The 15,378-nt window shown below is 40.4% G+C and overlaps 1 protein-coding gene across 3 annotated transcripts in view; it reads left to right on the forward strand.

Moving 5' to 3' along the window:
- Positions 1-1,130: 1,130 nt before the first annotated feature.
- The window catches only part of LOC146644220 (receptor-type tyrosine-protein phosphatase U-like), a 258,409-nt gene continuing 244,161 nt past the window's right edge, over positions 1,131-15,378 (forward strand). For all 3 annotated transcript variants that reach the window (XM_085397138.1, XM_085397139.1, XM_085397140.1), the window contains exon 1: positions 1,131-1,385. In XM_085397138.1, coding sequence (XP_085253264.1) covers positions 1,316-1,385 — 70 coding nt within the window. In that variant the 5' untranslated portion in view covers positions 1,131-1,315. The remainder of the gene's footprint in view (positions 1,386-15,378) is intronic.

The following is a 15,378-nucleotide window of genomic DNA, read 5'->3' on the forward strand; positions in this document are numbered from 1 at the left end:
CCTGCAGAATGGCACTGCTGGAGCTGGAAAATGAGAATCAGCAGCTGACTTTGCCATCGGCTTTTCATCGGTGGCTTGAAACCAAGCTGTCCAGGTACAACACACTCACTTCATCACATCGCCACCCTGCTGCCACAAAGCAGCATGCTAGATATTGACAGAGAGAACAGCTCTTCCACATCATATTAATACACAATATATACAACCGCAGAGAGCAGACAGTGCTCGGGCAGCCTTTGGCAAGGTGTTAGTGCTTAAATATCTCACCACAAGTGAGTCAGAATTTAATCTGTTGCTTTTTAGCATAATAATGGAGAGCAAGGGCCAAGCTGGAATAAAGCTGCTTGGAAGCCAAAAATGCACTTAAAGGGAAGACTGAGGAAAAATATCCCCCTGAAATGTATGTTTAATATTGTGCTGATACAGCTCGCCCCCACAAACTTTGGAGGCTATGCTTTTTTTTAAAAAAAGAAAAGAAAAGAAAGTCATATTCAAAACTGCAGTAAGAGCTGGAATTATTATTTAATATTTTAAACAATAACTTATGTATAAACTCTTTTTATATTTTTAAACTTGGACACCTGGACAAACCCTGACTCCCTTGACCAGCTGTTCTCTCCTGTTTGACTAAATGGCCATTGTAGCTTCAGATTTCATTTCACTTTTTAATCTCAAATAATCATTTTCCATTACCTGAAAATTTTCTTATTCAGAATTCAGATTTAATCGAAAATTGAATTTATTTTCATTTACACTAGCTCATGACTTTGACTTTTAAATCTGATATTTCTAGTATTTATCTTATCATTTCATCATCTGGGATTCCTAAAAATGAATTCTGCCTTTTATAATATTATATATAAAAACATCATGACTTTATTTTCTTTGTTTTCTTCATGGCTTATCTCCTTATTTTTGCATTCTTTTATTGAGTTAAACGTGATTCTTGAAGAAACTGACTGCCTCCGCGCAATTAAAACCAAGCGCTTGGCTTCGTGTGGCTCTCCGGCCGTGAGCTCCCCTTCCTCGCCACATGGAGGCGCCGCAGACCCGCATTCCTGCGTCCCGCTTGCTCGCAGTGCACACAGAAAAAAAAAGTAGCGGAGCCGTTACAGGAAAGGGGGGCTCTTTTGAACGCTTTAGCTTGAAATCAGATGCTCCCTGTGCGGGATGTGGAGGGATCAGTGCAGGCGGCGATGAATGGAGCTGAGCGCGCAACTTCTCTCCAGTCCTGCCGCTGTTGTTGCTCCTGCTGCTGGAGTTTCCTCTAGGATTTGCTTCTTGTGACGAGCTGGACTTTACTTCTTCTGCCAACATGTATTCAGCAGCATTGCTACTGATGCTGGCCATCAGGATCTACGCAGATAGCATGGAGGGACCAACAGGTAAAAGAAGAGAAAAGAGAAATACTTAGTTTGGGTATGGCGAGGCATAGTCCGAAGGCAAGAGTTACAGTCTTAAAGTTGACTGTGAGGGGTTAAAACCGCCATGTCCCTGCAATTTACAGATTTATGCTGAAGTCAAATTGTCTTCTGCTCCGACTGTGGTTCCCTAACTTGAAAAAAAAGTTGCCTCTGAGTGCGCGTTCAACTGTTTAAACGCGCTCCCGTCTCGCTTTCGGTGCTGTGAACTTTGTCCTTTGTGTAAACAGTGGCACGTTAATATTTCACTGGACATTAAACGTGACATTGCCTGCATCCTCACAGCATCATTTTATGACAGTGCTCAGCGGTGTGTGTGTGTGTGTGTGTGTTTTCAAGATCAAATATAAAAAGTCAAAAAGCTCGAAAACGAAAGAGGATTCAGCAGTGTCTGCCTGCGTTTGACGTTTACTGCTATTTTTCCAGTTGTTCAGGCTTCATTGGGTGTTTTTTTTTTCTAAACCAATGTGTCATCTCACAGAAAGTAAATCTCCTCTCAGTAATAAGTCATCCCTCATTGGATCTTATATTGCAGATGTTTAACTTTCTTGTGTGTTAATAGCTCTGATGGAACATCTTGCATGATTATGTTGCGGATGCATCGGGTGATTTGTTCACTTTGTAACACAGTCATCCCTCAGAGCTGTTTTGGAGTGTGTTGCCTGCTGCTACAAAGCAGCAACCATAGAGATGAATTAGTAATGTCAGTGTTTGTGCTCGGAATAACCGCACTGACAGCTGGTCCAGATATTCTCTGTGTGGATCAGTCAAACTCTTGATAGACAGTTTTGAAGTGTTCTCAGAGAGGAAAACACATTTTGAAGCTATATTACCTGAAAGCCACAGAGCCTGTCTGAGCTGTGAGTTCAAATCCTTTTCATTTTGCCTGTGGCTAGTTTAACACTTAAATGGCTGAAGTAGTGTGTGAAGACTCCTAAAGGCCGTGGGACGTTATCTTTTAAAGAATTTTGTGGAATAAGATTAGAAAGAGAAAAAAAACAGCCCGCAGTCAGCCCCTTATCAAGTTTGTCTCATGTGAAAGTGCAAGTTGACTTTTCTCAAATGCTTTTCAGCTTGTGTGAATGTTGGCAGTGCGATATAAATACTTTGGTACGTAGGTATCAGTTACACGATCACCAGAGCCAGTTGCTGAACAGCCGTGCACCGAGCCACTCCCTGCTCTCTAGGATCGAGTGGATTCTGTGGGCAAGATTTATTGTAACAAGCCACCTGTCTTCTGATCTCGCATGAAATAGCAGACAAAATGTTTCAACACCACTGATTCACATTCTTTTTATTCATATCACCAAGATTAGACACTGATTTCCATGGAGAAAGTCAAAGCTAGTTCTAATTGCATATGGCTTGGGTCATTGCGGTGGACCTCGGCCCTTTCTGTGACAGACTGAAGGCTGTTGTCACACAGTAGGAGTGAAAAAGTGTGTAAATTCACATTTAAATCAGATTCTGCTAAGTGCATTTTCACCTGCTGCTTCTCTTTTAAGTATATCCGTCAAAGAACGCTGTCATTGCAAAACTGCAATGCAGTATAGATGGATTTGTGAATTTCTATGGTGTGACTTTGTCATAAAATTGCAAAAAATGTCCAACGTGATTTTCTACAGCTCAATACATTTTCTTCAAATGTCAGTTCACTTCCAAACCCCAAAGATGATTGGACCCATATATCGAACAATATCAGTTATTTGCTGATCTATCGGCTTTAATAACAGTTGATACATGAAAAATGTAAAAAGTTATACGTTATGAGTAGTGGTTTGTCCACCAGAGGGCACTGAGCAGATTCTCTGTCGACAGCGTTCGTATTTGGAATGCCATCACCAAATGCGGATAAATCTTTTTTTAAAAATCCAACATTTTGAATATCTATATATGGATGTATATCAGAAAGAGTACCTACTTCTTGCTTCTGTCCAGATTGTTTGCAAATCCTTGATGTCCCTTGTTTAAGTCATTCTCATGCACTCTTAGACCTTCTGATTGGGTGCTGGAATTTTAAATCTTATCATTACTTGCCAACATTTTTTCCATGTGTTTATAACCTCGTTAAAGCATTTCGCACTACTGCATCATAACTTGAGATACTGCTCATGTTGTTTCACTGCTAAAGACAGCTCACCACCCATGATATTCACCGATTAGTTATCTTTGGATCAGATAATCAAATGATTGTCGCAAATTTTGCTGTTTTTTTCTATTGATACAAAAATCACGGTAGCAGCAACCTTAGCATGTTGAATAGCATCAGAAATAAAGACCTCTACATGTTGTTTAAAGTTGTCAACAATAGTATTAGAAAACACTGCATACATTTTCATTGCAGTGCAGATGAGACGCATCTTTATGTATCCATGAAGCCAGATAACTGCACCAATTAGTTAAACTGCAGAAAAGTAATAAAGACATAAAGACCTGGATGACCTCTACTTTTCCAATTCTAGATTCACACTAAACTACGGTTAATGTACTGCTGGCCTCCAGTAACACTGTGAAGAATTCAGAAGTCATTTTTGTCCAAGATATGTCCTTCAAAGTGCTCATTAAACAAATATGTTGGACTGTTTTCATCCATTCGTGCAATAAATCAAAAATTACCAACATCACGTGTCAGAGTGATGCTGAAAAGTTAGACTGGGACTGGCTTGAGAGACCATTTTTTTCCCCATATTAGCTTCTTCTCCTCATTGGTTTTAAAATCTTTATCCTTAAGTAGAAAATCTTGAATAATCAGGCTCTGTCATAACTTAACAACCTCATGGTATCTAATCATCCTAAAAGAGGGCTTCAGAGTCAGACTGCAGGCTTACTTTTGGTTCCTAGAGTTTTCAAAATTAGAACAGGTGTCAGGGCCCTCTACTCTGGAAACAGCTCCAAGTTTATATTCAGGAGACAGACTCTGTCTCTGCTTTCAAGATGAGGCTTAAAACTTTCCTTTTGATAAAGCGTATGGTTAGGGCTGGATCAGGTGACCCTGACGTTAGTTATGCTGCAATAGGCTTAGGCTGCTGGGGGACTTGCCATGATACACTGAGCATTCATTTTTCCCTCATCTCTTTTTGCTCTCTGTGTGTTTATACACCACTACTGCATTTAATCATTAGGAATTCTTAAATGCAGACTCTCTCTTCCACAGTTTGCCTGTTTTGTCCCATCTTTCTTTGCTTGCTTCTCTTTCCCTTCATCCCCAACTAGTCGTGGCAGATGGCCGCCCCTCCCTGAGCTCGGTCCTGCTAGAGGTTTCTTCCTGTTAAAAGGGAGTTGTTCCTCCAACTGTCACCAAGTGCTTGCTCATAGTGGGCCATGTGATTGTTGAATTTTCTTTCTAATATTGTAAGTATATTGAGGTAGAAAGCTGAATTGAACTGAATGAAATGCAAGCAGAAGTAAAGCGAACTTGGTAACATGCCTGTTCATTTTGAAATGTATTTTGGAGTATTTTATGCTTAAGACTCGAGGGGAGTGAAAGACTGTGAATTAATTCCCCAGCTGGATTCAAGTTAAGAGCCGTTATAGTTTGGGGTCAGCAACTTAATCTCTCAGTGACAACAGTGACCTAAAGATTAGGTGTCTGCGTGACAGGCTGCCTATGTGTTGCTAAGACACTAATGCTTTAACGTTTGGAAATAGGACTGTAATGCATCATCACGGTTACCACTTGTGGGTACACATTGAGATTTACATACAAATCAGATTGTTTCTATTTATGCCTCCTTGATATTCACAACTAGGCTTTGCAATCTACAGTAGATTCACACGAGGAAAGATTCTTCGAGAAAATTCTTTAAGGTGGAAGGAAAATGATTTGAGTTGTGTTTTACAGAGTTCGTTTGTCATTCATCTGACCAAGCTGTCACTGCAAACTTTTGCCAATTGTAGTTATGTGATGCTAAGAACACTTTTGGTTGGTACTTAAGGTTCCCCACACAGCTCTTGGAATAAATCATCAAAGACTGAGCCTGGCAGTTTGTTGTCGGATTTGCAGGTACTGAAGTTTTAACATATCCCTTTTGCTGCCTTTTTGAGGCTGCCAAGAAGTTGTGTCATGCAGCTTTAATGTTGATCGGAGCAAAAACACAAGAAGGTGCAGTGGCAGCACCACTTTATAATTCTGCCGAGTGTAGCTGTGTTTGCACCTCAGCTCCAAAGTCTGGCCTAGAGAACGTGTGATCGCTGAGGTGACACCTGGCGTGTTGTTTAAAGGTGCCCGGCCCCCTGTTAGCGGGGGCTCTGAGGAATAAAAGCAAGAATGTAATTTAATCTTGAAACGAAACCACGTGAGTGAGCTCCGACACTAAGCAGCGCTGACATGCGGCTCCAAGGATTCTGATATTGGAGGAAGTAAGCTGGAAAAGATCGCAACGAAAGTGAGCGCTGACACGAGAAGGTGCGCTTTCATGGTCTGTTGGGAGGATGTAAAGAGGGGAGTTCTTGGTGTGTAGTGGCGTGAATCCAGCTCAGTGCTAAAATAGTCCAACACACACACACAGCTCTCCTGGGGCAAATGTGAGGGCTGTAAATAGAGAAAATGGCGTGTGTGTTCACACAAAAAGCAATAATGAGATGTGATTTTTTACTGGGGGAAATAACAAAAGATTTTTTAATACAAAAGTTGTGAATTCCATAATAGCTGCACGTTTTTAAAGAAAATGAGTACAGCATAATTGCAGCTTGCAATAATGAGATGACAAAAGAGCAAGTGCTGTTTCAAACTGAAGAAGAAAAACCCAATGAATGTAGGGTATAGATTTAGTATAACCCATCCGCATATTCTACTGGACATTTAGAAGCCTTTTCAATTATGACCGTTATATAGTTTGACTTTAATTATGTGTTTGGCTGAATAAAATGGATACAATGGCAAAAAAGATCAATTTGAAATGATAAAGCACAGCCAATGTTTCACTCTTAACCTTTCTGATGAGCACTATAGCATTAAGTGGGATAAATATTACAGAACACATGAGGGCTTCTTTTCCATTCAAATGGATAGGTCAAGCATCAGATGTGTAGACATATTCAGACAGTCAGTAGCAGGCTGACAGACAAATGAGTGCTAGCTAAGGAGCCCTGAATGAGGTGGAAGTCAGTGCAATCCTCCACTTTGATGGCTTTTGAGAAATTTTAATTGCCTTGGCTGTTAGTTGTCACTCATGCTGTTCGTCTCTCAGACTTTCATTGGCAGCGTGGCGAAAGCAAACTTGTAAAGGTGTTTCACCAAATTAAAATTTTAGTTGTAATCATCACAGTGTGAAGACTTCATGGGCTTTTTGGAAGTTCTCAGACCTGCGAATGGCAGACCGAGTTCACAAACTTCAGTGGTTTTTTATACATATATAACTGCAGCATGATTACTTCAGTTTATCTCAAAATGATTTCCTCTTATCATGAAGGGAGAAGTCAGGCCTGCTGCTGTGGTACTGAAGGCAATTTTCTCTATGGAATTGGAGTTGATGAAATGCAGTTTCGCTGTCAACAAACTTCATTGTGCCCGTCTCGGTTGAACTCCGAGTTCTTGTGCTCCATCTATCTTTCAGTATGATGTATCTTCAGTAGTCATCAGTTGTATACAGTATTTTAGTCTTTTGCCACTTTGCTTTCTGTTTTAACACCGGACTACTCTTGGTGAATGTTTGAGCTGTTAACATATTAATAGGGGTGCAACAATACACAAAATTCACGGTTCGGTTCGGTTCGATACTTTGGTGTCACGGTTCGATATTTTTTCGATACAAAAAAATGTTCAAGCATTTTTAATTTGTCATTTATTAAAATTATAAATATATATTTTAACTCAAAAGTACAGTTTTTAAATTTAACCCTAACCCTTGTGCGTGTTTTTTATTTTGACAGCGAATGCACACCTGCGGACCACTTATGTGCAGCCCTGGTTATATAGTTCGTCATATTGCAGCCACAGAAATTCTTTTGTCCATGAAACCATAAAGCTGCACTTTCTTTTTGCCTTATAGTCTGATTTGTCATAACTTCTCCGTTTTGTGGTAAGCTTTTCTTTGGCTGTCACTTCTTCACCCTGACCTGTCTTATTTGGCTCAGCAGAACTGAAATGCTTTTACACGCTCACTCACATAAGCTCAGCGATTCTCTGCGCGATCAACCTCTCACATGTTTAAGCTGCGGGAGATTTCACTTGTCATGTTTGCATAGTAAGCTAACGATTAATAAGACGATGTCAGAGGAATTGGTGCACAAATTATCATCACTCACAGATCAGTGCTGTCGCTCTCTATACACAGTTCGCACGATTGCAAAGTGAAAGCAAAAAAACAAGCGCAAATTCAAACGCGACTTCAATATGGCACATATTGACAGTGGCTCACCGATGCCAATGACATAATTACCCAGCTACATTTCCAAAAGAATGCAAAAGCATTGACATATATTTTTCCTACAATAGCCCGACGGGCAGGGAAGAGATAGAATTTTGGTAGCCCGACTGAAAAAATCGCTAGCTCCAGGACGTCGGGCTAGCGATATTGCAAGCCCTGTATCTGATTGAGGAATCACTCATTTTTGGAAAAGAGAGTTTATTACAGAGAAATGGCTCTTTCCAAAATAAAAGCTATACTATCCGCTTCTTCTGGGCTATATTCTCAGCAGCATAAGGAGAATCATGTGCTAACAGCTGTCTAAATGACTCGGCTAAAGTTAGTAGCATGCTTGCTTTTTTTTGTCTGCTTCCACTTGTCTTTGCACTAGGATGATGTCTGCGTAAATGTGCAGTCATATTCGTTGTGTTCCCACTAGTGCTTTCAGGTTAATCTCGTTGAAATGACCATAACGCCACAACACGGCAAATCTCCGTTAACGAGCTACCGCCGATCGCTCCGTGCATGGGGCTAGACGGCCAACACGTTAACGAGCTAACTGCGCTAACACACTAGTTCACACCAATGTAATTGAGCATTGCATGGCACATCCAACATACTGTTTTACTTTAGTCCATGACTCGCTTACCTTCAGGGTCATACGTCACATGAAAACCAAAATAATTCCAAACGCCAGATCTGAATGAGGGTGGGGGAGGTCCATGTGTCTTGCTAGCTTGCCCTGCGCTCTTCCTTCTGACTATGCTGTCTGTGTTGAGCGCTCAGTGGATCTGCGCTCGACAGTGCAGCCTAGGCGGAGTAGTCGAACGCAGATTCACTGAGCGCTCAACACAGACAGCATCGTCAGAAGGAAAATTGATAAAATAAATTACAAATGTTGTATTGTTCGATACATATGCGTACCGAACTGAAAGCACTGTGTCGAACGGTTCAATATCGATACGAATATCGTTGCACCCCTACATATTAACTAAGTTGGATAAAGCGTTCACATCACCCTCCAATTCATTAGAATTGCTATTAGTTGGCAGAATTGCTGCAGACTCACTATGCAGATGAATCTAAATCCAACTAGGGCTGGGCCATATCATACCGTTCACGGTAACACCGGTATAATGTTGGGCAACGATAAGAAAATGAAATATCGCAATAGAATATGGGTAAAACGTGCATGTGCAGTGCCTTTGTTTTCATACGCACATGGCGGAAAAAGCATGGCGGCGACGGAGAATGAGAAGGGTGAAAGCGGATCGTTGAATGAAACAGATGAATCAGAATTGGTTTGTAAAAATGCTGCAACTTCAGTGGTGTGGAACTGGTTTAGCTTTCGTCCATCAGATACACAACAAAGCACTATTTTTGGTACAGCATGCTAGCGGGCCGTCGTTATTACCGTGTTTGTTGGAAAATACAACACACTTAAAATCAATCCTTTGATTTTTCTGAAAGTCGACGGTGCCCCTTATAATCCCGTGTGCCTTATGTATGAATTCTGGTTGTGTTTACCGACCTCGAAACGATGTTATGTGGTACACGGCGCTCGAAAATCTGTCAACTGTTTTAGTACGACTAAGCTACGAACCCGCACCGCTTGATGTATTGTCGGAGCGTTACGGCTAACGTAGACAGGAGCCTCGCGGAGTGATACGTACTGTGCTTCCACAAAATATTACCGTATTGTGTGTGTATAACCTCTTTTTAAGTTTTGTGGATATTATACATGGTTATGCTAAGGATATGACAGCCAATTTCCACTGGAAATGCCTTTTGGTTAAATTGTCAGCAAGGAATTTGCATTGTTACGTTTTTATATAACTTTAATGCACATAAACAAACAGCTGCTTGTTTAAGTGAAAATACAGTGATGTTTTTTTTTTTGCACTAATAAAGTTGTGGAGTTGTAAAGTATTTTGTCTAGTGTCAATTATATCGTCAGTTATATCGTTATCGCAAATTTTCAAATGTATATCATGATAAATATTTTTGGTCATATCGCCCTGCTCTAAATCCAATGTTGATTCCCATGCAATGAATGTAGCATTGTTAAAACAAATTTCATATTTCCCAGCCCTGTTGTTTAGTAGTTTTTTAAATAACAAGTTTTTTCTACTGTCCTAAATTTTGTTGTTGTTTTTTTAAGTTAAAAAAAAAATGTTTTCACTCTCTAGCAAAAATACATGGAAAATGGATTTACCTTTCAAGTTTGGAAAAATGATTCTGGAATTATTTTAATTCCTAACTGGGGGTGAACTCCAGGTTGACGTCTGTGGGAAAATGTCCACCTGCTCCCTTTCTCTGTACACACAGTAAAAACTTTCCTGCTGTACTTTTGGTCTCAGTTGCTGCTTTCTGGTCACGCAAAGTTCCTTTTGGAAATGATGGTCATCATTAGACTCAGAGAGAAGGATTATCCAGGGGTAGTGCATTGGCTATGTAGCTATCAATCACAAGTCAAGCTTGACAATCAGTGTGGGGTGTCCATACTGTGTCATAGTCACTCCCCTGTACTCATCATGTCCACTTTTAGGACACCCAGATTGCAATGGTGAAAAAGCTAGTTTAAGCTTTCACAATAGAACTTCACAATCATGGGACATCATGCTGGCAATAGTTGCCTTTTTATACTGTCTGTGGTTTGAACCCAAAACTATTTTAATTAGTTTTGCTGCTTAAACCAAACCAAAGCGTTAAAAACAAAACACAATGACTGAATACGAAGTGTAAAAACTAATGTGTAATCACGGGGTCGTGTAACACTTTTCATAAACATGATTGACATAAGTATGTCACTGCCCACAGTTCAAGATGAGTTATTTTACAAAGAGGTAATTATTTATAAAACAAAAGAGAAATTAAAAAAGATGAAAGTAAAGCCAACTAAAACATAAATGTTAGAGAATGTAAAAATATCAAGATTAAATCAATGATGTCAAGAATGGAAAAGTTTGTAACTTGTGTTAATGAGCGCAGACTCATGGTAAATAAATACGCAATACAAACAGTTATCTGGCAGCAGCAGGTTTGAATTTTTGTGGATGTTGTTTGGGTCAGGTTTCATTTACCTTCATGTTAGGTTGTTGACAGATAGATGATCTCCATTTACACATACCTTACTTTACAGTGATCATCTCACACATACCTTATTTTGCATTACATATGAATAGCGTCAAAATTATATTAAAATATTTCAAGAAATTTGAAATAATTGTATTTATGACAATATTGAAAAATAAGGGGATGACATTTTATCAATGATTGCACCTTGTAGGCAGCAGCATGTCTCTTTTCATTCCTTCTTTTCCAATCAACTACTGTCAGTGGTGACACACTACCTAATTCAAAGTGTGACTCTATTGCATCAAAGTGCCAGCAGCAGCACTATAGTGCAATAGTAGTGACTCCGCAATATATCCAGTGACACTGCATAAATCAGATGCAAGCACGAAGGTATCCTAGAAATCTTAAGTAAACAACAACAACAACAACAACAACAACAATAACAATAATAATAATAATAATAATAATGATAATATTAGCAGCTCGGTGGCACGGTGGTTAGCACTGTTCCCGCACAGCAAGAAGGTCCTGAGTTCAATTCCACCATCAGGCCGGGGTCTTTCTGTGTAGAGTTTGCATGTTCTCCCCGTGTTTGCGTGGGTTCCCTCCGGGTACTCCGGCTTCCTCCCACAGTCCAAAGACATGCAGTTTGTGGGGATAGGTTAACTGATTAATCCAAATTGTCCATAGGTCTGAATGTGCGAGTGAATGTGAGCGCAAATGGTTGTCTGTCTCTGTATGTTAGCCCTGCGACAGACTGGCGACCTGTCCAGGGTGTACCCTGCCTCTTGCCCTATGACAGGCTCCAGCATGTTTGCCTTTATTTATTGCAGAGAACTACCTGTGCAGTCTCATACCAACCTAGCTTTTTTTAAAAATATATAATCAGGCAGGGTTGTTTTATGTCAATGTAATGGGCAACTGCCTTTGCTAGTAATGAATCTGTACAGTAACCCTGTAGATTTTCAAACACACTTTTAAGCACATTTCACAACACAGGGTATCGTTTTTGTTAAATATGGTTTATTGGTAGTATGTAGACCATGGAAATATTATTGGCTGTTGCAGAAACCCTTAAGACAACAACCTACAATAAGCTGGCTCATGCCGGTAACTCCTGCATGTTATTATTGAAGCTGATACTGCTACCAGCCGGCCTTAGACTGGACCTGGGAGGCGTCATTGTGGAGAGATACGAGGCCAACTTCGACTCTCCAGGTGTTACAGTTGTGTTGAGTTTTTTCCCCATCTACAACAAATCATTATTGAGCAGATGAAGGAATGCCAGCAGGCACCATGCTGTCTGTCAAGCTGATCTCTAAACATGTTTAGACGCTGAAGTTAATTTGCTTACTTTTCTACGTCAGTAATGAATGCCTGCATTGGAGTTCACTTTAGATGACTTCAAAGGAAGCTGCTGGGTTTCTGATTGCCGTTGCTCAGTTTTTCCTCAGTGACTCATTTTACTGCATCTATATAATGATGCGCTAGATGAAATGTTTTGTGAAATCAGTAAAAGGTTGAAGATAATAAATCCGCATAGCATGAACACCTCAGCTGTGGGTGGAACGTGGATATTGGAGGCTGTTGTGTGTCACAGGTATGTAAAGTGATGTTAATTGTACAATTATTGAGTCTCAGGAGACTGAACTGTTGCCTGGGGCAACAAAAGCCAAGAAGCGTAAAGCATCCTGACTTTCTTACCTTCAGATGATAGACGTCAGTTTGTTTGTTTGCCAAATTTTGGGAAGTTCCAAGCACTGAGGATAATTTCTCTGCACTCCTCCAACCCCTCTTTTCTCCTGAGAGGCTGAGAGCTCGTCATTTGCCACAGATCATGTCTCAAATTGTCCACTAAGCATTGAGAGTGTGGCACTGATGGTTTGAAAGCAGTTGCAGAGGCAGCTTACCAGATCACGGTGCAGCAATTGCACTGACAACAATATCTGTCTCTGAAAACTTGACTACATTTTATGTCAGCAAAAGTGTCTCTTAATTCCTCAAACAGCCTTCAGAAAGGAAACATCACGTCAGGCAGCGACACTTACCTCGTCAAAAGTGACGAGTGAGCCTCGAACACTTGAAACCTTTTAAACACTGTTGGGTATCCCTTGATGGTGAGGCTTTTTTATATTATTGCTTTTGTGATACGAAATGGAATTGGGCCATGCAAGTTAAGTATAACCAGTGATGGGTGGGTGCCAATTTTCAGGTTATTATTTTGACATCTTTCCAGTACTAGAGAACTTTTTCGGTTAAGTAAAAGAAGATCCTGTAACTCGCTGTAGTAACAAATTGTAATGTTATTTATTTTGTTCTGAAAATGAAATTATAGCATTGAAGAAAAGTTCAGTTTTGTTTTTAAACGCTGTCAGAGAAAAAACTCCGTATCGTCAGGTCACACTTAAATAATTGTAAATTGGAATCACCCAAGAATCTTGCAATTGGTGGAGCTCTAAAAAAAAATCTAAATTATACAGATGATGATTGACTCAATAAAAAACGCAAAAAAAAATTAAGAAGTAGCCTTAGCCATATATTTTCAAGAAAAAAATATTTCAATTAACTCAATAATTATTATTTTTTTATAGGTCAGTTATAATATTTCTTGTCTGTTGAATGTCAAAACTTGAGAGAACATTCTTTAAAGTAAAAAATGTACATATTATGATATTATAGAGGTGAGCACAGGTTTTAAAGCACATCAATCTACTCAGCAGACCTGGATGGAAATTATAAACAAGAGCACAATTGTTTTTTTGTTTTTTTTAAATTTCAGCTTTAAACTTTGATATTCGTCCCAGAATTCCAAGCAATACCCAGCCCTACAAAGAGGAAGTAAAAAACAAATGTGAGGGAAAGTGGGTATAGCAGAAAAGTAAATTAGAGCACTTCGTCAAAATTTAAACCCTAGAACGCTCTCACCATCACAGATTGATGGTGATAACATTGTGGAGAATTTGAGGGAGGATTTTTTTTCCTTTCAAGGATAATTTACCCCGTGGTTCTGGAAGCATTTGCTCTCAGCACACAGACGTGGCCAACTTGTTGGGAATGGCAGTTGAGACTGATGATGCAGTTGTTGCTACGACTGGGCACATGTATTAGGGATGAGGTGCACACAGAGAAGAGATATGCAGGAGCATGACTGTTCTGCAGTGATGGCTGCCTGTCCATTTAGTCCAGTCCTGCTCTCCGTCAGATTTGGCTGCTGCTGCCATTACCTCCCAGATTTGTCACCGCTGCTGACAGCCAGCCATGAATAATCTTTATGAATATTCCTCTGTCACTTGTTCTGCCTAGCTGACAGTGTGTTTACTCTCTGCGGCTGAACCAATTGTCCAAGCTATTCCCCGGCCATGAAACCTCTGGTTGGAACTGTCAAGTCTGATGACAGGTCGATGCCAGCGGTGGTGCTGGCAGCAGAGTGGAAACTGTCGCTCGGTTATCGCTGCAGCGCGAGATGACCGAACAGCAGATTCAGCAGACGGGGTCAGAGTTCGGCTGCAGGATGATTTTGTGTCTGTGCTATCAGCAAATGTCACTTTAGATTGAAATGACATCTGAGGGCAAACTGCAGGAATGGCATTCCTCATGCTTCCTTTCCTTTCTGAAGCTTCTGGAGAAAAATAACCACATGATGCCAAAAGCTATTTCTTTTCAGCTCGGCTACCTTCTCCTCCAGCTCCTTATCTCCCACAGTTTTCCCTCTCGGGCTCACATGTTTAGTCCTCCGTGTCGTTAATGTAGTAAACCACAGCGCTGATAAACTCAAGTTAGATTAACTGCCAAACCACAAACTCACTTCTTCTTATATCTTACCCCTCACTTTTTGTAAGATAGCAAAAAAGAAAAAAAGAAAATCACTGATATGGAGCAAGGTCCCAAGGTAGCTGTAGATATTACACTTTAAAAAGTAGGCATTTAAAGTTATCAAACTGGTGGGCCTCCCAGTGTCCCTGTGGCACATGAGAGATATTAAAAGTTGAAAGGAAACTTGTAAGGAAAAAAAAATCAAATTATTAAATAAATAATATAACATGCCCTCACTGGAGCAAACAAGGGCATTGTGGCAATGCCTGCTCACCCCTGTCAGGGTTCCTGTGCACAGCATGGGAGGTTATGCAGTATGAGCAGCAACACCTGTGCACCTGCTATCACTGCGGGACGTCTTGGTCACCAGCTTCTTATTTCCTTCTCTGTCAGTAAAGCTTTAGCGTTGCCACGTTGTGTCTCGGTGTTGCTGTTTTCCATACATCTTTCCTCCTGTTGCACATGAAGCGTGAGACCCTCAAAGTGCAGGTCAAGGTAATGCTTTACCATTCAAATCCAGGTACGCCTCACATGCTTCATAAAACCAGACTTTTCTGCACAGCTCCTATATGGCTGCTAGTTTGTATGTCATGTTATGAGACCAGAGTCTCAAAGTGTCTAAATCCCTACGTGGGAAGCATTCATGGCTGCAATATGAATTTCAAGCCGCCTGTTGCGTGTGCGGTCAAGTAATATATGACTCGCAGTGTGCGTGGCAG

Source organism: Rhamphochromis longiceps, linkage group LG22 (assembly GCF_057381845.1).
Source record: "Rhamphochromis longiceps isolate RC_006_pf linkage group LG22, R_longiceps_female_GT1.1, whole genome shotgun sequence".
NCBI classification, from domain to species: domain Eukaryota; kingdom Metazoa; phylum Chordata; class Actinopteri; order Cichliformes; family Cichlidae; genus Rhamphochromis; species Rhamphochromis longiceps.